This window comes from Tupaia chinensis, unplaced genomic scaffold (genome assembly GCF_000334495.1).
Source record: "Tupaia chinensis unplaced genomic scaffold, TupChi_1.0 Scaffold000138_1, whole genome shotgun sequence".
Classification (NCBI taxonomy): Eukaryota; Metazoa; Chordata; class Mammalia; order Scandentia; family Tupaiidae; genus Tupaia; species Tupaia belangeri.
In genome coordinates, this window is record NW_006159608.1 from 3,528,023 (window position 1) to 3,554,388 (window position 26,366).

A 26,366-nucleotide genomic window follows, 5' to 3' on the forward strand; every position below is an offset into this window, starting at 1 on the left:
GGGGGTGTGGCCCCCCCCCCCCCCCCCCCCCCCCCGTGTTCTGTACAGTAGATGTTAGTATCTCCCTAGGATGTGACAACCAAAACTGTCTGAAGACGTTGCTAAATGGCCCTGAGGTTGGGGGTATTGGTTGAGAACCACTGCCTTACATTCAACGCCTAGTTCAAGTGCTTATCCTTCAATAATGTTTTCTTGCATCCCTGATTTTCAACCCATTCTTCTACACTAGTATAGACTTTTATTACTTATTAGTGCATACTTCCCTAAATGCATTTTGTGACTGTTTACTTTTCGACCACAGGATAACTAATCATCAGAAAGCGCAGATATTGTATGACTCTACCAGTGTGTGTGCGGGGCTCCCATCCTCTCCCCAGAATTCCAGGCTGCTCATACCGGTATCCAGAGCTGCCTGGCACCTGGCTCTACCCTGTTTCCAATTTCATTTCTCTGGTTTTTGGTAGTGTCTTCTCCAGCCAACTTGGATTACCGATTTGGGGGTTCCCGAATCAATACTCCTGCACAGCATTTCCTCACACCTGTTCCTCGCTTACCTTGTTGACTGTCTGCAAAGCCTGTATTTGCATTTCCAGCTACATTGTGAACCTGAAATGCTGCATTCTCAGTGAAGGTTTACATCCTTTGCACTCGGCATTTCTGTACCAGATCACCTAACAATAACATTTGTTTCTGTCTTATTTTCTATTTCTCATTCTTTGTCTACAAATGTAAGGTGTGTCTTCCTTTTTCGTTATTTCACAAACCTCCAAACACCTAGTCTTAGACAAAATGAACAGTATTGTGTTACAGTAAGTTATCCTGAAGGTTTGTCACAAGCTGGAAGACTTTGTTGTCACATTGATACTGTAATTTAAGACATGCTAACACCGTTAAACATTCTCAAATTTCTGAGACTATCGATATTGCATAACATTAGATATTTTTAATACTTTATGTCTGTTTGTTTTTTCTTTCCAGCCTGCCTATCAGAATTTGCGACAGCGGGTGGACAACTTTGTTACAAATCACTTGGCAACTCATACGTGGAGTCCTCATCTCAATAAGAACCAGCTAAGGAACAATATTAGACAGCAGGTCCTCAAGTAAGTCTGAAAATTAGTGCTCCTAGGCAGAGCTTTGAAAGTCATAACCTACTTTGCCTAAAAGCAGAAACCGCAAGCAGATGTTTGTTTACCTAAAGATTTTGGCCATTTTATCAGGTTGGTCATGACTACTTCGTGTGATGCTGCATAATTTTTGTCTATGGTCTAATCTTTTCACACGTCCCCCATCAGTGTTAACAGTCTGCTTTTTTTTCCCTGTCCTAAAGAAAGGAAATAACATCATGACTTAAAAAAAACTAGACATAGGGCCACCCAGGTGGTGTGGTGGGTAAGGCAGCTGGATCCCACGTAGCTGACTGCAGTCGAGTCCCAGGCCCAGGGGCTTGAAAACCGCACTGGGTGCATGTGGGTGCCCGTCTTCAGTCTCTAGAGGAGAATGGAGGAGAAGGCCCTCCACCCCTGGAAGGCTGATTTCTCATCTTTACCGTGTCTGTCTTCAGAGCGCATGCAACCTAGAGCAGAAATCCAGGGGTGAGGAAGAGCTAGACGAACTGTGACCTGCGAAGTTACAATCTGGCTGGTTTTTTTTGGTCCTAAAAGAATAGGCTCTGTTATTCTTGTTCTGCAGAGGAAGACATTAAACATTACTGAGATGAAAGTATTTTCCATAGATTTGAGGCCATGTCTTCTGTCTTCTAATTCAGCCAGTCCCCCCCTCCCATTTTTAGCCATGAATTAGCGTTGGTATTTAGTGATGATACAGAAAATAAAACTGGACTTGTCAGAGCCACTTTGAATGAACACAAGAGAATAAAAGAGAATAAGAAGGGCTGGAATATTTAAAGGCCTGGAAAAAAGTGTATTTACTCTAAAGCAGACTGATTTACAATCTTATGCTTGTTTTGAATATAAATATTTGACAAGGCAAGAAGACTTTCTATTCCTGCTTCATCCCCCCCACCCTGCCAAAAAATGTGACTAAGTTATTTAAAGAGCACCAGGTCTTCCTGTCTTGACAAATATTTATGTTCAGGCACATGTCGGAGAATGAAATGTGGCTTTTAAACAGTTAAACAGAGCTATCTCTGCTTGACACCTCGTAACCCTCTGTCCCACAGGAACCTGCAAGCCTGCCACTAGTGTGATAGTTCCACCAGCAGGAAGTCCCAAATAAAAACTCCCACCCTGATTTTTAAGAGACAGACCCATTTAGCCACAGGTAACACTAGAAACTAGAAGCCTGGGGGATTCCACGCATGTCTCTGTGAATAAGACACGAGGGAAGTCAACAATAGCTTGCTGGCTGCATTTTAAAGGGTGTTTGAGGGGCCTGAGAAACAGTCCAGATGAGATGAGATTCAAAGATGCCATTAGAGGGCTCTAAAGTAATACCTGTTGGAAGGGGAAAAGAAGCCATTTACTGAAAAGGAAAGAACAGGCTGTTAGAAGACAGGCCTGCGGACCAGCAGGTGGCATAATGGTGACATCACTGGACTCCCATGTAGTCAACTGTGGTGTGAGTCCTGGACCGGTGGCTTAAAACACACCAAGCCTGTGTGCATGCGTGAGTGAGAAGATACTGCAGCGTGGCCATTGGGGAGAGGGTGGGGGTGGAAGATTATTTCTCTCTCTCTCTCTCTCTCTCTCTCTCTCTCTCGTATACACACCCTATAGTAAGAATCTCTCTTTTAAAAAAAGGAAGAATGACAGGTCTGGAGGTTCACTCACTTACTGTTCAGGAGAACAGGAACCAAAGGACAGTAACGGGGTACGGGGAGGTGGAGACAGGCTCATCGACACCTGACCCCCCACACACAATGTACAGAGCTTTGCTGGTTGTACAGTCTGTCTGCCAGCTGCATAGGTGCCTCTTCTCACAGATGACTGCATTGCTTTTAGATTTAAGCCTGTTTGTCGGGTCTTGCATTCTTTTCTTGAGTTGAGACTCAAATGGGAGACAAACATTCCGACATTGCATTTACTCCTTAACAGAGAGACTCCTAAGATAAGCAAACAGTTATTTAAGGGAACGAAACTCAGTCTTGCACCTGTGAAAACTAGCTTCTTAAATTCTTGTGGCAGGTTAAGACATTGTTACCACAGAATCCTGTTGGTGAAGAGTAAGGAATTCTTTTGCCTATGCCAGTGGTTAAATAGTGGAAGGCCCTATCTATTGATAGGAATAATACAGGCTCTTCTTGAGACATTTTAGAAAAGGGAAAACAGCTGTCTTCTTGGATAATTTAGGCATTGTTCTTCCTAAGACATCTATAAATTTTCTTCTGGCTGTATTATTACTGTTTTCATTTAAATTCCATCAGTAAAGTTTTATGTTAAAAACAAGAAAATAACTTCAAACCGAAAAGTGCCAGCTGCTGGCACTTTAGCTTTTCCCTGGAGCCTAGAGTGACGGCCTCTCCCACTCTGGGAGTCAGCTGTGGCCTTGCCCCAAGGCTGTGAGTCCACCTTGATCATTAGGACCGGAAACCATTGTTATTTCAGATCTGAGCTGACCCCTGAATGAAAAGCCCGACAGTGTTTTGTTTGTTTACAGGACAAGGGCCAGAATCCAAGCAAACAGAAAAAGACTGAAGCAATCGTTTTGGGGTGGATGGATTTTATCTTTTATGCCTTTTTACCTCTGCCTTAAATCAGATCACTTTTAAGATTGCTTTTTCTTTTTTCCGTGTTTTGTTTTGTGTTACTGGAGGGTGTATGTGCTCACCAAAGAGGAGACAGAAAACACGCCGCTCCTCCCAGCATGGTGATGTTGCAATCCCTCCTTGTCTCCATCCTTTCGGGAATTGGGGCACAAACACAGGTACTCAGCATGTTTCTCAAGCCTCCAGGTCCAGGACTTGAACCGTACGCTTGGCTATGTGAAATCCAACTCCCTTAACCACCAGGCCAGCTGGCCCTCCACCTGCTAAATTTTAAAGACACGTGTATCAGTGTTTGCAGGATTTGCTTTCTTGCCTTTTTTTTCTTCTCAATCCCAGAACTTTGAAAAGCAGGTAACCTACTTTGTGCTGTGTTGGCTCATTTTTCTCTGTGGCCCACATAAATAGAATTATAGTACCACAAGGCAGCAGCGTGCCTCGGGAAAGGGGAAAAAATCTAAGCCATCCTTCACTCCAGACAGGGCTACACTCAAAAATAGCATTTGTAAAGTGTAAGGAGAGATGCCTCTTCCCTGTGCTGTAGAGGGAGACTGAGGCCCGGAAACTGGAGGTGACTGACACCTCCGTCTTCCAGCGCTATCCTGGGGACTTCAGCTCCTCTAGGTTGAAATGTGTTTCTTAAAGCAAATGCTTGTTCTGTTGTTTTGCTCAGATGCCTCTAGCAGAAGCACTTTTCAGATATTTTCTATAAACACTCCTGTTTCTTGAATATGTTTCTTTAATTTGGAATACTTCCCTTTCTCTCCTTTGGAAATCAAGAATCAGCTCAATCGTCTTCTCCTTTATGTAGTGTTCCCAAATTACCTTACATATCTTAACACTCTTTACTCCTCTCTTCCTCTAGTACGTGGTGTATGCTAGTGCCTAGCACACGTGTGCCCACCAGAGAAACAGAAACAAAGCGAGAAATCACCCTGGGGGGCCACACTGCAGTCCCTTCTCCTCTAAGGATTTTGGGAACGCTCACACCATTACTCCATGTCCTGGTCCCTCATTTTGTACTTTAATTGTTTGGTCTAACTCTCCAACCAGAACAGGAATCAAGTCTGATTTATAACGGCCCAGTGGTCAGCGTGGTGCCTGTTACGTAGAAGATATCCATAACATTATTGTTGCATAAATAAATCACCCAGTTTTTATAGCAGGAAGATAATTTAAAAATAGCCAGAAATCTTAAATTTTATCTTTGTTTTCCTAAAGCTTTCTTTCTTTTTTTCTAATTCAATGAAATTGTACTTTGTGTATGTTCTTCAGTTTTCCAAGAGACTCTAATACTTATAAAAAGCTTGTTTTTCTGTTTAAAAAAAATTGCAAAACTCAACATTTTCTTCCTATTTGCTGTGATGAGGGTAGGAGTAAGATAAGACAAGCATCAGCTACGTCCATGGACTCTGCACAGTGTACTATATCTGGTTCTAAGGATTTTTTTGTTCTGTTTTAATATTTCCAACCAGTGATGGGGAGGGAAAGTCAACAGTTTTTACAGTATGGTGTATCTAAATGCCACTGTAGCATGAAACTTTCAAAGCCTACTCTGTCTATGTATGCAGACAAATGGATTGGGGCAATTTAAGGTTGAACATACAGGTAATAGATACAGTTATATTTAGAAGTGACTAATGCCAATATTACATTATTTGTCATCTCTCCATAAATTATCCTGTGTTTCAGATCAGGAATGTTGGAGTCTGGTATTGACAGAATTATTTCTCAGGTTGTGGATCCAAAGATCAACCACACCTTCAGACCTCAGGTGGAAAAAGCTGTGCACGAGTTTTTGGCCACACTGAACCACAAAGAGGAGGCCAGTGGCAGCGCAGCGCCCGACGATGAGAAGCCTGACCTGTCCGTCCTCGCACCAGGTACTGCTGCTGCTTCTCTCGGTCACTTCCGTTCTATCATGTTCAAGACATCTGTTTTTTTTTTTTTTTTTTTGCCTTTTTCCTTTAGAACACGCATGCTTGCCGGAGAGAGAGAAAGCGAGACCGCTCCCCTGGGGGGATGGTCTCTGCAGTCCCTTCTCCACTCTACTCTCAGGATTTTGGACATGCACTCACATGCTCCCGGCATGAGCGTCCAGCTGCTGGGTCTCAGACTCACACTCCAGTCGACCACATAGGAGTCCAATGCCTCAGTTACCACGCCACCTGCTGACCCCACATTTGATTCTTTAAAGCATTTCTCCATGTGTCTACACTAGTGAAATTGTATTTATTTAAATACGGATTCCTCAACTCACAAAACATTTCTATTTTTCAAAGTTAATACATACAAAGTAATAGGCAGTTTAGTTATGTGGGTATATGTTTTTGTATTAGCGAGAATAACAAATAATTAGACAATATGTCTTTTTCTGGAAACTAGACTATTCTCAGACATCATGAGACAGTCAGAACAAAAGCCCTTCCAAAGACACTGTGTTAGTAAGAGAGAGAAGTCACTAGCAGTGGTCTGTTAAAGTCCAATGTTGTGTAAAGATACCGGTGACGCAGCATCGATCCAGCAGCTGTGCTTACCTTCACAGACATTTATCAAAACTTGTGTTTCCGTGGGCCCAGTAGGTGGCATGGTGGTTGAGGGCACTGGACTCCCACGTGACTGACCTCGGTTCAAGTCTTGTACCTGGCAGCTTGCTTTCTCACTTTCTGTCTCTCATCTGTCCCTTTTTGGTCAAATTAAATAAACAAGTAAATGGATAAAGTTGAATGAAATAATTCTTTTAAAAAATAATAAAATAAAAGTTGGGGCTGGCAGGGGCATGGTGGTTAAAGGCGCTAGACTCCCACATGACTGACCACAGTTCAAGTCCTGGACCTGGCAACTTGCTCTCTTTCTCTCTCTCTCTCTGTCTCACTCTGGTCAAGGTAAAAAATAATGATGATAAATAAAGGAAATAATTCTTTAAAAATAATCATAATAAAATAAAAATTTTAAAACTCGTGTTTTCTTTAAGGTATTCCTGCCCCTGGGCCCAGTGCCAATGTGGCCAGTGATGCCATGTCAATCTTGGAAACTATAAGTTCCCTTAACCAAGAAGCTAATGCTGCCAGGGCTTCGACCGAGATGCCCAATGCCAAGACCAGTGAGCGAGTGTCCAAAAAACTCTCTTCTCAGCCAAGTGACGCTAGCACTGACAAGGAGAGGACGTCGGAGGATGCGGCTGACAGAGAGAGGTCCACACCTGACCCTGGGGGAGACGGGCTGGAGACAGCCCCGAAGTCTGAAGAACTCAGCGATCTCCCTTGTCCAGTTGAAGAAAGTAAAAATCACACAAAGGAGAATAATAGTTTAATTCTGCTAAATAAGGATGTTCAGCAAGAGAACAGTGACCAAAAAAATAAATTAACAGACAAAGGTGAAAAGAAACCAGACAGCAGTGACAAAGGAGAGAAAAAGAAAGAAAAGAAGGAAAAAAATGAAAAGAAATTTGATTACACAAAACGAAGTGAAGATGTACAAAAAGTAAAAGATGAAAAACAAGCAAAGGAGAAAGAAACAGAGAGTTCAAAACCTCCTTCAGAAAAGAGCTGTAATAAAGTTAGAGCTGTTGAAGGAACAAAAGAAGGTACATAAAAATTTGCAAAAATGCACGATAATTTAAAGGGCAAGAAATGTCTATTTTGGGATGAGAGTAGTTTCAAATTTGCTTTCAAATTTTAGTAAATGTATTTTCTGCTTTCTTTCAATACTTTGAAAACTTACATCTCCTTTCCTTAAAAAGAGAGAGCAGTAAACATCTGTATTTTTTTTTAATACTAATGGTACCTGTTCACAAGGTAATTTAAACAGAGGAACTAAATGTTATCATTTAAGTCTTGTAATGTATTCCCTTACATTATTCTAAATCACTTAGTTCATCGTGGTATATCGTAACCTTAGAAATACTAGGTAAAAATAGGTCAGTAACTTAAAATTTGCTTTGGTGTATATCACTTACATCATAAATTACTAGTTTAGTTCTTTTTATAGAATACTAGTTTGTGTTTTCTAGAAACAGTTCTACCTTACTCGATGATTGAATTTCTTTGACATGTACTTAAAGTAGTAAATTTTAAATAATTTAGGATTTGGGCTCTGAGTATAGTCTTGTATCAAGACCGTTTTCTTTCCTGTACTTTGTTTTCTTTTGGAAGATTGCTCTCCAATAGATTCTGATGTGGATGGACTTACAGACATCACGGTTAGCTCTGTCCATACCAGTGACCTTTCATCTTTTGAAGAAGAGACTGAGGAGGAAGTTGTAATGTCTGATAGCATGGAAGAAGGAGAGATTACGTCAGATGGTAAGCCATTTTACTCAGCTCTGGGAAGCTTCCCATCGAGCGTTATTTGTACATGTTTACTAGTGTGGCAGGAGTGTGACCCATTGTAGCTGGGAGACTTCTTTGTGAGTCCCACCTTGGAGGTTTTCTGCCTGAGCAAGCTTAGTAAATGATGAAGCTTCAGCAAGCCCTGGTTCTCCTTGTCTTGACTCGATCCTTTATGATCATTGTAGGGCTTGATGCGACATACAAGTGAAGGTGCTTTTTATTTATGTGTCGGGGGTGTTTGGAGAAAGTTCAGCCCCTAAGTCACCCTCACTTCGGTACCAAACATGAGCTCAGGGCTCCCTGCAGCCTAGGAGGACTCACGGAACTCCCTCACAGCTGGCATGAAATAGCTGTAGTTGACTGCATCTGAGGGCCGCATTAAAAATCAGCAAGGGAGGACCAGCTGTTGTCGTAATGGCTATGTTGTGGACTCCCATGTAGTCAACTGCGGTTCGAGTCCTGGACCCAGTTGCTTAAACTCACGCCAGGCACATGTGCGTGCATGCCCAAGATCCCGAGAGGAGAATGGAGAAGGGATTGCAGCGTGGCCATCCCCCCTGTGGGGTGATTTCTCACTTTCTGTCTCTCTCTGTCTTTCTGGTGAGTGCATGCACCCTATAGCAAAAACCTCTCCAAAAAAAAAAAAAATCAGCAAGGGAAGGGGCAAATAGGGCAGAGTGCAGGAAGCGCCGACAGGGAGCTCCCCCTGGCCCCTGTGGGGCATGGGCAGTGGCACTTGGCTTTGCTGCTGGCAGTGTGCACAGAAAACTGCCAGACGGGAGAGCTCAGGGGTCCAGAGTCCTTATTTGTGCACCAGCGTGTAGTCATAGTGGACTGCCCGTGTCTGATCTAGTCTGTAGCCCTCTGGAGGTCAAGCTGATGCTTTATGGAGCCAAAGCCCTAAATCAGGTTGTTAAACTACTTGGCTTGACCCTAGACCCATAGGCTAACAGAAGTAGTCCGGTTAGTCATGGTATGCCAGGGCTTACAGATGACCTCCCGGAAGCTAACGTCAAAGGCTGACCTCTCTGGGCGAGGATGCATTTTTCATTATGCAGTTTTTCAGCTAACCCTTACTATATTCCACGTACTATGCTAAGGGCTTTGTGCGTAATAGCCACCGTAGTCCTCAACAACCCCAAACTGTCAGTATAGGTGAGGAAACAAAATCACAGCATATCTAGTCCAGAGACACACAGCTAGTGAGCACCAGGGCAGATTTCAGTTACGAGTCTGTGCTTTTAACCAGTACCCGTGTTATTCTTTACCATATGATTAAATTCTGTTCGTGACCTTAAAAAAAAAAAAACTATTTCACCACTTTACAATTGCCTGTAGATAACTTCTTAAAAATTTGCTACTGGCTTTTGGTTAGGATACCTAGAAAGAAAATCAGAGGAGAAAAAGGAAACGTTTCTAATACCATAGTTGTGCTTCTCAGTCTCCCATCCAGATAGCAGCAGCACTCCCTCAGCGCCCCGGCTGTCCAGATGAGCCGGCCTGCAGAGCCTGTCAGGAGAGTTCTCCTCACTGAATTCCCTCTCTGCCCTGACCAAATTCTAGTTCTTGGCACCTGGCACTTGGGGATATTAAGTTTTTTCCTGGGTAGGGTTAGATTTTACATGCATAAGCTTAAAAAGTAAAAAAGAATGGCTGTTTTGAGAATACTAAATGGTAGGAATTGAAAACGTTGCTTGCTTTTTTTTTTCTTGTTTATTTCTTGCTCTTCACCTTCCTAATTTAGGGGAGGGTTAGTGCATACTTACTATAGGATCCTTTATTGATTTCTGCCTCTTCCCTAATTGAGAAACTTGTAGGCATTTATTAAAATCTCAAATTTTCTTTTTTTTTTTTTTTTTTTTTTAAGAAATCACCCCCCCTCCCCCAGGGGAGATGGCAATGCCACAATCCCTTCTCTTCCATTCTCCACTTGGGATTTGATTTACGCATGTTTGCGCACATACACACACATACACACACACACACATACCTAGCATGAGGTTTAAGTCATAGTTCTGGGACTTGAACTGCCGTCAACTATGTGGGAATCCAGTGACATAACCATTATGCCATCTACTGGTCCCAAAATCTCAAGGTTAAAGTACAGCTTCAATGAATTTTTTCAACTTAACAGTGGTAAAACATATCAAATCCAAACAAGAATTAACTGTCAGGTTAGCCTTGTATTCTAGTGGTTAAGGAAGCTGGATCCCACATGGCTGACTGTGGTTCAAATCCCAGCCCCAGAGACATGAGAAACATACCAGACAAGTGTGCATACATGTCCCAAATCCCGACAGGATGGAGAGAGAGAGGAGATTTGCTGTGACCACACAGCACTGCAGTGGTGCTTTCTCCTTCTCGCTCTGTCTCCCTGTTCCCTTTCTCTCTCTGGTGAGTACATGTGTCCTCTGGCAATCTGTAAAAGAGAATTAACTGTTTATCAAAAGAACATTGTTGGGGCCAGCAGGTGGCAAGTTAGTTAAGGTGTTAGACTCGAGCCTCAGGGCTGACTGTGGTTTGAGTCCCAGACTTGGGAGCTTGCTTTGTCTCTCTGTCTGTCTCTCTCTCTCGTGAGTATACGTGCCCTGTAGCAAACTTTAAAAATAATGAAATATTTTTTCAAAATTAAAAAAGAAGAGAACATCATTTTTAAAATTGGGGTGGGGGAGAGCTACCCCAATTAGGCTGAGACAACTTTAGCACCAACATAAACAAACTAAAGCTCAGTGTAAACAGTAAAGCAAAATTTAACTTTAACCAATCAGAAACCACCAATTAACCTCTTAACTAAAGACTTTTCACCAGATCCATGTCTAAGACAAATGCCTAGCTGTAGCCAATCCAGTAATTCATTTACTTGTGAGTTCATTCTAGAAAAGCCCACTGCTCGGAGGCCAGCAGGTGGCATGGTGGTTGAGGGCGCTGGACTCCACAGGGCTGATCACGGTTTGAGTCCTGGACCTGGCGGCTTGCTTTCTCGCATTCTCACTTTCTCTCTCTCTCTCTCTCTCTCTCTCTCTCTCTCATTCTGTCCTTCTCTGATCAAATTTAAATAAGTAAATTTAAAATTTAAAAAAAAAAAAAAAAAGCCCAGTGCTCTTGCTGCTGAAGTGGAACTCTGAGCCTCTTTTGATTGTGAATGCTGCCCAGTTTTCATGGATCTTTCTTTGCTTAAATAAACTGTTACATTTAATTTCTCTGACATTCTTTTAACAGTGTAGATAACAAGGTCTAATTGTTCTTTGCCTCCTTTTAAGTGCAAGAGGCTGATAGTTAAATATGTCAATTTCTGGATTTTCTCCTACTGATATTTCACCTTTTAAGCCTACAGACACCCTTGAAGTTTCGTTGCTTGTACAAGCATGGTGCCATTTTGTTATTAATTCACAGACACACTCCCTTTTTTACTGACTTTGTTCCAGATGAAGAGAAGAGTAGACGAAATAAAGCAAAAACTCAAACTAGTGATTGTAATGAAGGAAAAGCAAAAAGTGTGCGGCATGCTTATGTTCACAAACCGTATCTTTACTCGAAATACTATAGCGACTCTGATGACGAGCTGACTGTAGAACAGCGGCGACAATCTATTGTAAGTCTGCTTTGACCCGTTATTACTTTAGCCCCTCCCCCAGGTTGAGAAACTTGAGTAGTCTGTGAGCAAGGCTCTGGTCTCTCTTCATTGAGCGACGTGGACTAGACATAACACATGGGATCCAGGTGTGGTGCCGCCATTATTAATGGTTGTAAAAGAACTGGTAATAGCATAATGTTTCGTGGAGTGGGAATGTTCCAGGCAAGTCATACAAAGATCTGGTGTGTGGCTGTTGTCCTGACATTAAGAGGGAAGTGCAGGTCATGTATTTCCTGGGTTCGAAAATGCTTCCAATTGTAAGATGTGCCATTGAATTCAGGACAGCTTTTCAGGGACCGACAGGTGGCATAATGGTCAAGGCACTGGACTTCCACATGGCCAACTGCAGTTCAAGTCCTGGACCCAGAGGCTTGAAACTCACTCTTGGTGTCTGTGCGTGCATGCCCAGGAAGAGACTGGAGGAGAAGGGATAGCAGTGTGCCCCCCCCGGGGGGTGATATCTTGCTTTCTCTCTCTCCAACAAGCACATGCGCCCTTTAGCAAAAATCTCTCTAAAAAAAATAAATAAAAAGAACACCTTTTCAGAGAAAACTCCTACCGCATTTTACATATATATCATTTCTAAGATGGTTTATGATTTCATAAGCTTTAAAATATGAAAACTTGTGTATTTTGGGATAAGGGCATATTATGTAGAAAAATGATTTGAAAGAAGTCCACAAAATGCTACCAGCAGCTAGCCTTCCTTCTAAGCTTATCTCTTATAAAGGTTACTTGGTCAGGAGTTATGCCTCCGCTTAGGATTTTTGTCATTCTGACCTTGAGCCCTGGGCCAAAAGGGGTGATGGGCATTAACACATTAATTGTGATCTCTCCCTGGTTTAAAAGACAACAACAAAAAAATCCCAGTTCCAAAGCCTGGGTCCCAAGAGTATAACCAGCAAGTCATTTGCTATAAGACTAGCCTGTCACTTGAATTTGCACTTGAACTTTTTTCTTCAGCACTAATCGAGAAGTTACAGACATCTATCTGTATACACTTGGTGCTCATGCTAGGTAATTTCACAGCTTTTTAACTGAAAGAACCAGCTTATTAAACAACCTTTTCCCAAAATACTACGTTGCCCTTTAAATTCATGGCATTTTGAAAGAACATCGGAAAATTTCACATCTGTTTTTTTATTCTGGTAGCTTCCAGCGTGAAACACACAAGTATGTGTATGTAGTATACACACACACACTTTTGCTAAACCCCTTAATTTGTAAGAACACCTAAAGTGCAAAGTAAAGCTTTTTCCTATGTATTTGTTGAGTGTTTTTGCTTTTGCCTGATAATATCAGGATATTTTGTGATTTTCAGGCTAAAGAAAAAGAAGAGAGGCTTTTAAGAAGGCAAATTAATAGAGAGAAACTTGAAGAAAAACGAAAACAAAAGGCAGAAAAGACAAAGTCTTCAAAAGCCAAGGGTCAAGGTACAGCAGATGTTACCATTTTAATATTTGTAACTATTTATACATTCCATTTTTTCTAGATAGTCTTATATTAATTATGCCATAAGAACAAAAATAAAATGACCTATTCTCAAATGTAGATTTCCTTACTTTTCTTGCTCTCTCCCATTTTTCCTTACTTTTTAGTCTAATGTGTTTAGTTATTTTTCTTTTTTTTATATCACCATATCTAAATTAAACATTTTATCAGTCACCAACCTATGCTAGTCAACTGTTAACAATTTGTTTTTTATTAATTGTCAAATCAGCGATCACTGGAAAGTGGATTATTAACATGTAGTACTCAAGCCTGGCTGGATGGAGATGCTAATGGAATTATTCTGTTTTTGTTACTAAAATATCAAATGTTTACCCAGAATACTGCATTGAGCAAAATTGAACTCCTTACTGAAACTAGTCATATGTAGTATACAAATTCACACATACACATATATGATCATTTAAAATTGAAAAGGTAAGACTTCTCATCTAAAATACTGTGTTTATTCCAGCACAATTCACAGAAAAAAAGCCATTTTGCATTTTTACCATGATTAGAAAATCTTAGTGAAAAATAAGTAGTACACTGTCTATAAAACTCTCTTCTAAAGTATAGTTTCTTTCTTTCTTTCTATTCTAGGCAAAAGTAGTGTGGATTTAGAAGAATCACCAGCAAAGAGTTTGGAACCTAAAGCCCCCAGAATCAAAGAAGTCCTTAAAGAGCGGAAAGTTTTGGAGAAAAAAGTAGCCTTAAGCAAAAAAAGAAGAAAAGATTCAAGGTGCATACTTATCTGGCCGTGTTCCCGTTGTGCCAGTCGCCTGGCGCCCTTCAAAGCAGGCACTGAGAACGGCAGCAGTCATAGTTGGCACGCATGTTACTGCTGTTTACCGAGCACCTCTGGGTTTCACTTTGCGCACCATGATTCTTTATGTTAGTAACTATAGCACCTCACAGTGGTATATTCTAACTTCCATTTGGGCCCCAGGACCAGCAGATGGCGTAATGGTTATGTTGCTAGACTCCCACTTACTCTATCACTTTTGAGTCCTGGACCTGGTTGTTCAAACTCGCACTGGGCATGTGCGTGCACGCCCAAAATCCCAAGAGAAGAATGGAGGAGAAGGGATTGTGGCGTGGCCATCCCCCTGGGGGTGATTTCTTGCTTTCTGTCTCTCTGCCTCTCTCTGTCTCTTTAGCAAGCCCGCACACCCTATGGCAAAAAATTCTCTTAAAAAAAAAAAAAGAAAGAAAAAAAATTTTTATTTAGGTCCCAGACCTTCTTGATAATCTGATGGAAGATTTAGAGCTTTTTTCCAGGAAAATGTAAACACACCATTATGACTTTAGAATTACTCTGGAAGTATCCCTGTCTGAGCATTTAGTAGTCACCTATTTACAGTGATAGCATCCATTCTCATTCTTTTCATGAAATTCTTTTTTTTTACCAGTAACCCATGCTTTTCTTCATAATCCAAAATCTGATTCAGATTTTTTTTTAAATATTATTTAACTTTATTTCTTTTAGTATTTATTTTTTATTATTATCATTTTTTTATTTGACCACAGAGAGAGAGAGAGAGAGAGAGAGAGAGGGAGGGAGGGAAGAAGAGAGGGAGGGAGAGTGAGAAAACAAGCTGCCAGATCCAGGCCTAGAAATCATGGTCAGCCATTTGGAAGTCAAGCACACTTAACCACCACGCTACCTGCCAGCCCCTCAGATTTTTTTTTAACATTGCATTGTCATTGTTAATTCTATAAAACTTAGCTGAAAATAATCTTGAGTGTGGTCATAAAATTATGTGAGCCACGGGTACAGTTTTGCTATTCTATCAAGTTGAAATTATATAAGTTAATAACAAAATAATTATCTTCAAGATACTGAAGCAACAATTCTATAGAAATCAGTATACAATAGTCAGCTCTCGAGTGTCCTGTCATATTTCATTCTTATTGATATGAATAAGTGAGACAGCTTTGTTTGCTCAAAAGATGGTAAGACTTTCAAGATATAATAGCAGCCCCTAACTGTTATCCCTTATTGACTAAGGATAGGTTTAGATTGAGTGACCAGCAGTTAGCATAAAGACTTTGTCGCTGAACTCTCATGTAGTCGACTGCGTTTTGAGTCCCAGACCTGGCAGCTTGAACTCATGCTGGGCACGTGTGCGTGCGTGCCCAAGATCCCAAGAAGAGAATGGGGGAGAAGGGATTGCGGCATGGCCATCCCCCCGGGAGGTGATTTCTCACTTTCTCTCTCTGTGTCTCTCTCTGGCAAGCACATGTGCCCTATAGCAAAAAACTCTCAAAAAAAAAAAAAAAATAGGTTTATATTGAGACGTAACAACCTTTCATTTATAGATCACCTATTTACAGTGAAAGGACAGCTTTTTTAACATTCCTGAGAAATACTTACTTTTTTTGTTTTGTTTTGGATTCTTGGAGAGGTTTTTGCTATAGGGCGTGTGTGCTTGCCAGAGAGACAGAAAGCGAGAAATCACCCTCCAGGGGATGGCCATGCTGCAATCCCTTCTCCTCCATTCTCCTCTCAGAATCTTGGGCACGCACGCACGCACACACACACGCGCACCCGACATGAGTTTAAGCCATCGGGTCCGGGACTCAAACTGCAGTTGACTACATGGGAGTCCAGCGACATAGTCCATTACACCAACTGCTGGTCCCAGAAATACTTATGTTTGATTCAAAGTTTATATATTTTTTTCTCTTCTTAGGAATGTTGAAGACAGTTCCAAAAAGAAACAACTGTCTGAAGAAGAGTCCAAAGAAACCCTCAAAACAAGTGAGGTGTGTCTTAATCAATGAAACCCCCTTTTAAATGCTTTTTGTTTGATATGGACCATTAGGCCTTCAGAGTAAAACTCAGCATGCAGTTTGACCTTTTCAGAGTTACATTTTCAAACACAAAACTCGTACTTGGTATTCTGGAATCCCTATCCTACCTTGTCTTGAATTCCTCATTTTGGTGAGTAGATTTATATGAAATTTTTTCCTTTGCCAGAGGGCACGTGCACACACACAAGAGGGAGAGGAGTGGGAGCAGCTGTCTGCAGTGGGACATGGTCACGCTGCGGTCCCTGCTCCTCCATTTCTCCGTCTTTCTGGGATTTTGAGTTTATATGCCTGCTGGGTTTTTCAAGCCACTGGGGCCAGGGTTTCAACCACGCAGTTGACCTTATAAAGTCTGGCTTCTTTAACCCTAGGCCACAGGCCTGCCCTCTGAATTTTTATCTAGGGTAATAGCTACTTTTCTTCTCTTCCTCACACCCTTCCCCATTTGTTATTTATAGTAACAAAATTGCCAGTAATATTAGGTCGTCAGGAAAGTCATGACACATTTTTCTATGTTTCTATTATAAAAAATTCATCATGACTTTCCCGATGACCAAATAATGACGAAAAAGACTAATAACTAAGATTCCTCCTTCATGACAAATTGTCCATTTAATTCTCTTTCACTCCTCGTTCACATGTATGCATACCTTTTTAGAGCAGAAGTAATCTGGTGAAATATTTTAACATTTCGGTCATGTCATCTTACCTCAAAAGCTTCCTAATTACTTAATGATTGCATATTTTTATATTAAGTGGATATACCATGATTTATTTAAGCATTTCCTTTTATTTGAGCACTTAGGTCATTTCCAAGATTTGATTATTTTAATAATAAACATATGCAGTGAATGCATTTCTTCCTTTTTGTATAATTCATTAGGAAAAACTTGTGCTTTCTCTGTGATCAAATCTTTATTTAACAGCCATATTTATAATTCTGTAGCTGAAATAGCTTGACCTTTCTATGATTATTTGTTAATACCAAACAAATATTTTTACTTTCTTTATTTAAAGATAGAAATGTATTTATAAACATATCCCGAGATTCATGAAGACAGTTTTTAAATATTTAACTTTATTTTGTGATAAATTCCTTTGAGAAATTATCTTATTAAGTTTTATGCACAGTCATTTAGAATTGTTGCTTGTGAAATGTTAAAGCATGGATTAAGATGTAAGTGCACCGAGCCCTGTATTACTGGGAGTACGTGAATCTCTGTGGAAATTTAAGGAGGCGCACTGTCAGCTGACATAGGCAGAAAGGTTTTCTGAGGGCTTCCCCTATTACTTGAATAAGAAAAACTACAACTAGTCGTCAGCGAGTCTTTATTGAAGTAGAAGGAAGGTTTAGATGCTGTCGTCTGTCATTTCTTCTCTTGAATACATAAACATACACACATTATGTGTGATATTTTTACTGTTACTGTGCACTTGAAACTTCATGAGGTTTCCTTAAGTGATTCAGGTTTCTTAATATAGGAAACCTTTTTAATTGTTTTTATTATCCTATATTACATTTAAAGACTGAAAAGGACATTAGACTATCATTCATTCTACTTATATTTATTAATGATTACTGGGTGTTGGTGGGCTCCAGTGACTCAGACATGAAGACGGCCTTCTAAGCGTGCGGGTGACAGGAGAAACAGCTAGTATTGATAAAGGTGCCTGCTGAGATGGGAGGAAAACCCAGCTCAAAGTAAAGCCACCTCAGCTCAGTTCTGGAGCCGCTACTTGTTAGCTGGGCATCGAGGTACTGATGCATGTGATAGCATTCAATCTATTTAAATGAACCCACACGTTATATTTGATTCTAAAAATTGATTTTGTTATTTCTCATATCTTAACTTTTATTTTCTTACAGCTTTGTGAAAAGGAAAAGTTGTCTTCTTCGAAGGAACTGAAGCATATTCATGCAAAAAGCGAACCTAGTAAACCTGCCCGGAAACTTTCAGAGTGTTTGCATTCAACTGATGAAAACAAAAATGAGTCCAAAATAGAAAAAGAACATAAAAGACGGACATCTACGCCTGTTGTGATGGAAGGGCCCCAGGAAGAAATTGACACAAGAGATGGAAGAAAGCAAGTAGAACGCTCAGAAACTGGCACAGAGGAACCCCAGAAACAGAAAAACGCACTTAAAAATGAAAAGCATCTAAAGAAGGATGATTGTGAAACATCACATTTGAAAAGCCTACCTAAGAAGGACGTGAAATCTTCCAAGGAGAAGCCTGAAAAAGAGAAAGTTCTTTTAGAAGACAAACCATCTACAAAACATAAATATAAAGGTGACAGTATACATAAAACAGGTGAAGAGACTGAACTTCATGCTTCTGAGAAAGGTTTGAAAGTAGAAGAAAATACTCAGAAGCAAAGTCAACAAATAAAGTTTTCTTCAGATGAGAAAGCAGAAAGAAAAAGTAAACATAGGAATGAAAGAAAACTGTCGATCTTAGGCAAAGATGGAAAGCCAGTTTCGGAATACATTATAAAAACAGATGAGAATGTTCGTAAAGAAAACAACAAAAAAGAGAGACACCTGTCAGCTGAAAAAACTAAAGCAGAGCACAAATCAAGAAGATCAAGTGAGTCTAAAATTCAGAAAGACTCTCCAAGTCTCAAGCAACATGGTACCACATTACAGAGAAGAAGTGAAAGTTATTCAGAAGATAAGTGTGATACAGACTTGACTAATTTAGAACATTTAAAACCAGAAGAGGTTGTTCATAAGGAAAAACGAAGAACAAAAAGCTTGTTAGAAGAGAAACTTGTGTTGAAATCTAAATCGAAAAGTCAAGGGAAACAGTTAAAAGTTGTTGAAACAGAAATACATGAAAGTGTCACAAAACAAGCAATCACAACAAAACCAGATAAAGAGAAAAACACAGAAGAAAATGACTCAGAAAAACAGCGAAAGTCTAAAGTAGAGGACAAACCTTTTGAAGAAACTGGTGTTGAACCGGCATTAGAGAGTGCTGCTACTTTAGCACATAGTACACAGAAAGATTCTAGTCACAGAGCTAAGTTACCATTAGCAAAGGAAAAATATAAGGGGGACAAAGACCTGGGCTCCTCCAGACTAGAGAGGAAGTTGTCAGAGGGGCACAAAAGCAGAAGCTTAAAGCATAGTAATAAAGATGTGAAAAAGAAGGAAGAAGGTAAATCAGATGACAAGGATGGTAAAGAAGTTGACAGTAATCATGAGAAGTCTAGAGGAAACAGTTCAGTCACGGAAAAGAAATTGAGTAAAAGAGTGTGTGAAAATCGAAAGGGAAGCTTATCCCAAGAGATGGCCAAAGGAGAAGAAAAATCAGCTGCAAACACTTTGAGCACTTCCAGTAGTTTCTTCCTGCAGAGACCAAAAAAAAACAATGATCCCACGTTGTCCCCTGAACAAGAACCCATGGAAGTTGACTCCGAGTCAGCTGTTGAAAATGTGTGTGACATGTCTAAACCCCAGGACAGCAGCAATGACAATTCTCCACAAGATACTGACTCTGAAAATATGAAACAAAAAAACGTTACAGTTTTAAAAGATGAATTGAGAACTTCCATAGCAGACTCAAAAATAGCAGCTCTAGCTTGTAAATCAGGACGTGGAACAGGAGTTAATAGTAACTCTGAAAAGCATACTGACCATAAAAGCATCCTGACCAAGAAAGGGCACATCCAAAGTGCTGTGTCCAAACCGAGTTTTGGGGAGAAAGAACCTGTCCAACAGGGAACTCATGAATTCAGTGTAGACGCTGAGATTAGTCGTAGAATGTTACCTGGCCCCCCGTCAGAAGATGATAAAGTACCGAAGAATTTGAAAAGCATAACCAAAGCCACCGACGAGCATGTTGCTCAAGGAGATGCTGCTCTTGAACATTCCGCAGATTTAGAACCTGCACCATCGCTAAGTTTAGTGACCATTGTGCCTCAGAAAGAATCTCATGATTCAGATGCAATTCCTTTAGTTGACAAGAAAACTGTTTTAGAGGATGGTACTGCCAGCGCGGTCCCGGTGGTTCATTCTGAGAGCCCTAACCGGAGTCCGACTGGTACAGAATCAGAAGTCCCTAGGACAAGTGACAGTAAAGCAGGCGGTGGAGGTTCCATGGTAGATATCCCAGCAGACACAAGCAAAAGACACATTCCAGAAGGTTACCAGGCCACTTTCTTGGGCAGTAACCAAGGAAAAGGAAACGAGCCTCTTGGCAGCAGGTTAACAGGCATAATTGCACAAAACGAGAAGAATGTTAGCAAAGAAGGTGGCTTGATGGACAAGGCCAAGAAAGAAGGTGACTTAGGTGCCAAACCTGACTTAACGCAGACAGTTAGAGCTACTGTAGAAAACGGCAAGAAGGGTGACATTGCTGTTGATTGTTTAATGGGTGTGAGTATAGAAAAGGGTGCTAAAACTCTCAAACCGAAGCACGGTAGAGACCCAGGCGAAATCGGCCTATCGATTGACGTTGAAAGGATTGGAAACAGCGAGGTAGACACCAGTGCTGGAGGTGATGCCGCATCCTCCATTTTACCCCAAAGGAATGAAAAACCTGAGAATGTGGCAGCTGAGTCTGGTGCAACAGAGAAGTCTTCCGTTGCCACTAGTACTGAAGGGAAGGACAAAGGTGTCACCTTGAACCCAGTGAAGGCTGGAGATGCCACCACCACTTTTTCAGAAACAGGAGAGAGTGAGGTAGCCCTGCCCTGTACGAGCATCGAGGCAGATGAAGGCTTCATAATGGGTGCTCCCTTCAGAAGTAACACTCTTCGTAGTGGGGCAGAAGCCAGTGAGTACACTGTTTTTGCTGCAGCTGAAGAAGGTGGGGGTGTAGTCACAGAAGGGTTTGCCGAAAGTGAAACTTTCCTCACAAGCACCAAGGAAGGAGAAAGTGGAGAGTGTGCCGTGCCCGAGTCTGAAGACAGCACTGCAAACCTGCTGGCGGCTCAGACTGTTGACATAGAAGCCAACATGAGCAGTGCCGTGATGGAAGAAAAGGACGATGCTGTAACTAGTGCAGGCTCTGAAGAAAAATGTGACGGTTCTTCAAGTAGAGACTCGGAAATAGCTGAAGGAGCGACTGCTTTTATTAGCGAGGTGGAAAGTGATGGAGCAGTCACAAGTGCTGGGACAGAAATAAGAGCAGGGTCCATAAGCAGTGAAGAGGTTGATGGGTCCCAGGGAAATCCGAGAATGGGTCCCAAAAAAGAGACTGAGGGGACAGTGACATGTACAGGAGCAGGAGGCCGAAGTGACAACTTTGTTATTTGCTCAGTCACTGGAGCAGGGCCCCAGGAGGGGCGCATGGTTTCAGGTGCAGACGTGGTCCTGGTGGATAAGGATGCACCCTCAGGAACAAGTGCCAGCCAGGAAGGAGATGGTTCTGTGAATGATGGTGCAGAAGGGGAGAGCGCAGTCACGAGCACAGGCATCACAGAAGAAGATGGAGAGGGGCCAGCGAGTTGCACCGGCTCAGAAGACAGCAGCGAAGGCTTTGCTATAAGTTCTGAGTCAGAAGAAAATGGAGAGAGTGCCATGGGCAGCACAGTAGCCAAGGAAGTCACAAAGGCACCAGTAGTTGCTGCCGGTCCATGTGACGATGAAGGCATTGTGACCAGCACAGGCGCGAAAGAGGAGGACGACGAAGGAGAGGGTGTCGTGACGAGTACTGGACGAGGAAATGAAGTGGGGCATGCTTCCACATGCACAGGAATCGGAGAGGAGAGTGAAGGCATGGTGACCTGTGAAAGTGCAGAGGGGGACAGGCAGATCCGTACTGCAGTGGAGCACGTGGAAGCTGAGGCCGGAGCAGCCACGATGAATGCAAACGAAAGCAACATTGATAGCATGAGTAGTGCAGAAAAGGAGATTAAAGACGCGGAGATTTGCTCCAGTGCAAAAGGAATTGTAGAAAGCAGTGTGACCAGTGCAATTTCAAGAAAGGGTGAAGTGGCACCAATTCTGGAAGGTGGCCAGGCTCCCATGACTAGTGCCGCTTCTCATCAAAGTGACAGTCAGCTTACCAGGAAAGGACAAGAAGATACCGCTATTTCCCCTGGCCTAGTGGAGGGCAGTTATGTCCTTGTATCTGGTGCTGTCCCGGAATGTGAGGTTGACCGCACATCACCAGCTGAGAAGGAAGATGAGGGCGTGATCACCTCTGTGGAAAACGAGCAGTACGATGGCCGCCTGGCCGCCACAGCCAGCGATGCTATCACCCACCAGAAGGGCTTAGCGGGGACTGAGAACCAAGGCAAAGGCTTACTCATCTCCACCAGTACAACACATGATTACAGCCCTCAGTTAAGTGCCGTCGTCGACCTAGAAGGAGACCATTTAAGTGCTCTGAGGACTGAAGAAAATACAGAGGGCCTCAGAGTAAGCAGGGAGGAATTTGAGGCCCCCATGCCCAGTGCAGTTTCAGGAGATGAGAACCAACTCACTGCTGGCATACACGAAGAGAAAGATGAGTGTGCTATGATTTCCACGAGCATCGGGGAAGAGTTTGAAGTGCCTATCTCCAGTGCAACTACCGCCAAGTGTGGCGAAAGTCAGCAGCCAGTCGCAACAGTTAACGGAAGCACTGAAGGTTCAGCCTTAGTAAGCACTGACGACTTTGAGGTGCCAATGCCCAGTGCACCCACAGAGGTTGAAGGTCCTCTTGCCTCCACCAGCAAGGATGAGAAAGATGAATGTGCGCTCATTTCCACCAGCAGCCAGGAAGGAGATGGTTCTGTGAATGATGGTGCAGAAGGGGAGAGCGCAGTCACGAGCACAGGCATCACAGAAGAAGATGGAGAGGGGCCAGCGAGTTGCACCGGCTCAGAAGACAGCAGCGAAGGCTTTGCTATAAGTTCTGAGTCAGAAGAAAATGGAGAGAGTGCCATGGGCAGCACAGTAGCCAAGGAAGTCACAAAGGCACCAGTAGTTGCTGCCGGTCCATGTGACGATGAAGGCATTGTGACCAGCACAGGCGCGAAAGAGGAGGACGACGAAGGAGAGGGTGTCGTGACGAGTACTGGACGAGGAAATGAAGTGGGGCATGCTTCCACATGCACAGGAATCGGAGAGGAGAGTGAAGGCATGGTGACCTGTGAAAGTGCAGAGGGGGACAGGCAGATCCGTACTGCAGTGGAGCACGTGGAAGCTGAGGCCGGAGCAGCCACGATGAATGCAAACGAAAGCAACATTGATAGCATGAGTAGTGCAGAAAAGGAGATTAAAGACGCGGAGATTTGCTCCAGTGCAAAAGGAATTGTAGAAAGCAGTGTGACCAGTGCAATTTCAAGAAAGGGTGAAGTGGCACCAATTCTGGAAGGTGGCCAGGCTCCCATGACTAGTGCCGCTTCTCATCAAAGTGACAGTCAGCTTACCAGGAAAGGACAAGAAGATACCGCTATTTCCCCTGGCCTAGTGGAGGGCAGTTATGTCCTTGTATCTGGTGCTGTCCCGGAATGTGAGGTTGACCGCACATCACCAGCTGAGAAGGAAGATGAGGGCGTGATCACCTCTGTGGAAAACGAGCAGTACGATGGCCGCCTGGCCGCCACAGCCAGCGATGCTATCACCCACCAGAAGGGCTTAGCGGGGACTGAGAACCAAGGCAAAGGCTTACTCATCTCCACCAGTACAACACATGATTACAGCCCTCAGTTAAGTGCCGTCGTCGACCTAGAAGGAGACCATTTAAGTGCTCTGAGGACTGAAGAAAATACAGAGGGCCTCAGAGTAAGCAGGGAGGAATTTGAGGCCCCCATGCCCAGTGCAGTTTCAGGAGATGAGAACCAACTCACTGCTGGCATACACGAAGAGAAAGATGAGTGTGCTATGATTTCCACGAGCATCGGGGAAGAGTTTGAAGTGCCTATCTCCAGTGCAACTACCGCCAAGTGTGGCGAAAGTCAGCAGCCAGTCGCAACAGTTAACGGAAGCACTGAAGGTTCAGCCTTAGTAAGCACTGACGACTTTGAGGTGCCAATGCCCAGTGCACCCACAGAGGTTGAAGGTCCTCTTGCCTCCACCAGCAAGGATGAGAAAGATGAATGTGCGCTCATTTCCACCAGCATCGCAGAAGAGTGCGAGGCCTCTATTGCCGGTGCCGTTGTTGAAGGTGAGGGTGAGCGAGCCATTACAGTCATGGAAGAAAAGGATGGCAGTGCTGTCATCTCGACCAGCTCCGTGGAAGACTGCGAGGGCCCTGTGTCCAGTGCCATCCCTCAGGAGGAAGTTCATCCTTCAGTCACGCCAGCAGAAGAGGTGAACGACACCACCATGATTTCCACAAGCACCTTGGAAGGGCGCGAAGCAGTCATGGTGGGTGCTGTCCCCCACGACGAAGACCAGCCCACCGCAGCGAGAGTGGAAGACATGAGTGATGCTGCCATCATCTCCACCAGCACGGCTGAATGCGTGCCACTTGGCGCCAGCCTCGACAGACATGGAGAGGATCAGCCGACTGCAAACAACCCAGTGGGAAATGGTGACTTGTTAGCCACAAAGGCAAGCGAGCGTGAGGCCCCCAGGCCCAGCCCGGTGGCTGAGAATAGCTGTCAGTGTCCTGTGCTGCACAGAGGACACGCACAGGAAGCCTACACCAAAGGAGGGCCCTGCAGGCCATCAGTCCAGGAGTCCTCTGCGGGACAAAGCCAGCCAAGTGCTGCGTTTGCAGATGAGGAAAAGAGTCGAGGCAGAGACCACCCTGGTGAGGGCCCGTTTGCAGGAACAGGTCAGAAAGACAGCACAGACGAGGACAGCGCATTGAGCTCTGTTCAGAGCAGAGACCAAAATCCAGAGGAAGGGACACCAGGGGACAGCAGCACAGCAAATTGTTCCACAGGAAGGGACTTGGAGAGGAGTGCCAACTCCTTCCAGCTCAAAGGACCAGAGCAGGCACCTGCCCCCAAGGGCTCTGTTGGTACTCACTGTCCAGCAGCAACAAATACTGGTGCTAAGAGAGCTGACAGCACGCCGCCTGTCAGAGACGCCGCAGAGCATCCCTCTGTGCCCCCTGACCAGCCGGAGCCTGAGGGTGACCTGAACACCACCACCAGGTGCATTACTCCTTCCCACACGGTGACCCTTCCAGCCGCCCGCCCCACAGCTCCGTCAGCTCCTAAATGTGAGCAGGACTCAACCACGAAGAGCGATCAGAGTGGCAGATGGACTCACGAAACACTCACCGAGCAAACGGGAGACGGTGACCGCGTGACAGGATCACCCCACGAGGAAGGGGGCCTTGGGGTCCCTGTCTCTTCGGATGGAAATCTGTGTGGCCTAGGTGAGAATTTAAATTTTAGTATTTTACAAAGTGCTTGTCTGAAGAGGTACATCAAAGACAATCTTTCAAAAGATAGTTTTGGTTCCAGGGTGATAAATGAACGTAATTTTTTTTTCCATCATGTTGCAAAATCATCAGACTTGAAAGTTGAACTCTAATTTGTTTAAAAGTTTAAAGCTTTGTTAGACTCATTTCTCATATGGGAGGAGAAAAGAGACTGAGACAAGGGAAGTTAGCCGGCACGGTTGCCTGCGTGACTGGACCAAGTCCCTAAACCTGTTGACCTTCAGGTCTCTTGTCAATCAAAATGAAGAATTCCTTACTGCTGTCCTGTGAAGTGAGTGTGTTTTATCAGCTTCATTTCACAAATGAGGAATTAGGGCAGAGAATTTTTTCATGGCACTTAGGTGCCTGTAGAACAGAAACAATTGCTAAGGCTATTTTGTGTTTGATAAGACGGGACTCACAGTACAAAAGCGAACATTCTGGCCGTTACTCGGTTATCACGACTTTGCAGTATGAGTCATTTCGGTCCAGTGGCTTCTGTTGTGCTTTACGAGAGCCTTTTGTTTTTTAAACTGAGTGTATTTGGATAAAATGAGTTAGCTTCAGGTTTAGATGTGTTTGTGTTTAGCCTGGAATAAACTGAATGCTCCAGAAGTTTTTATGGCTCAGTTGCTGGTACCTTCTAGTACCCTTCCTTCCCCATTTTTCCCTCTGGAGAAGCAAAAATAGAAGTTTTTTAGGATGCTTGTAGCAGGGAAAAGTCTGCAGACATTTCTTTGGAGGCTTATGTGTGGGTAGGCGAGGACAACTGGGGAAGCCACAACCATAAAGAACAGGGAGAGAGGAAGAAAGACAGAGACAAGACCAGAGTAGAACTGAGTCTTCACCTGAGAAAGCTTCACTGTCTTTTTATCTGCCTCACAATTGACCTTTATGCTTAACTTTGCCATGTCAGCATGAAATTAGTTACGTGAATCTATTCATAAATAACCTTTATTGAGAAAATTAACTCAATGTTTTCTTTTGGGGGCAGTCTTTACGAATGTCACTGTGGGAATAGCATGGAAATAAGCTGTCTCCACAGTATGTTAACACTCTTT

General features: G+C 43.1%; 1 protein-coding gene across 1 annotated transcript in view; it reads left to right on the forward strand.

Moving 5' to 3' along the window:
• Window positions 1–26,366, forward strand: part of BOD1L1 (biorientation of chromosomes in cell division 1 like 1) — a 67,635-nt gene that overhangs the window by 8,462 nt on the left and 32,807 nt on the right. Inside the window, exons 5-14 of the mRNA XM_027770448.1 lie at window positions 979–1,103; window positions 5,417–5,607; window positions 6,699–7,310; window positions 7,879–8,028; window positions 11,481–11,647; window positions 13,011–13,122; window positions 13,781–13,919; window positions 15,874–15,946; window positions 17,859–21,363; window positions 22,714–25,260. Of these exons, the coding sequence (XP_027626249.1) occupies window positions 979–1,103; window positions 5,417–5,607; window positions 6,699–7,310; window positions 7,879–8,028; window positions 11,481–11,647; window positions 13,011–13,122; window positions 13,781–13,919; window positions 15,874–15,946; window positions 17,859–21,363; window positions 22,714–25,260 (7,621 nt within the window). The remainder of the gene's footprint in view (window positions 1–978; window positions 1,104–5,416; window positions 5,608–6,698; window positions 7,311–7,878; window positions 8,029–11,480; window positions 11,648–13,010; window positions 13,123–13,780; window positions 13,920–15,873; window positions 15,947–17,858; window positions 21,364–22,713; window positions 25,261–26,366) is intronic.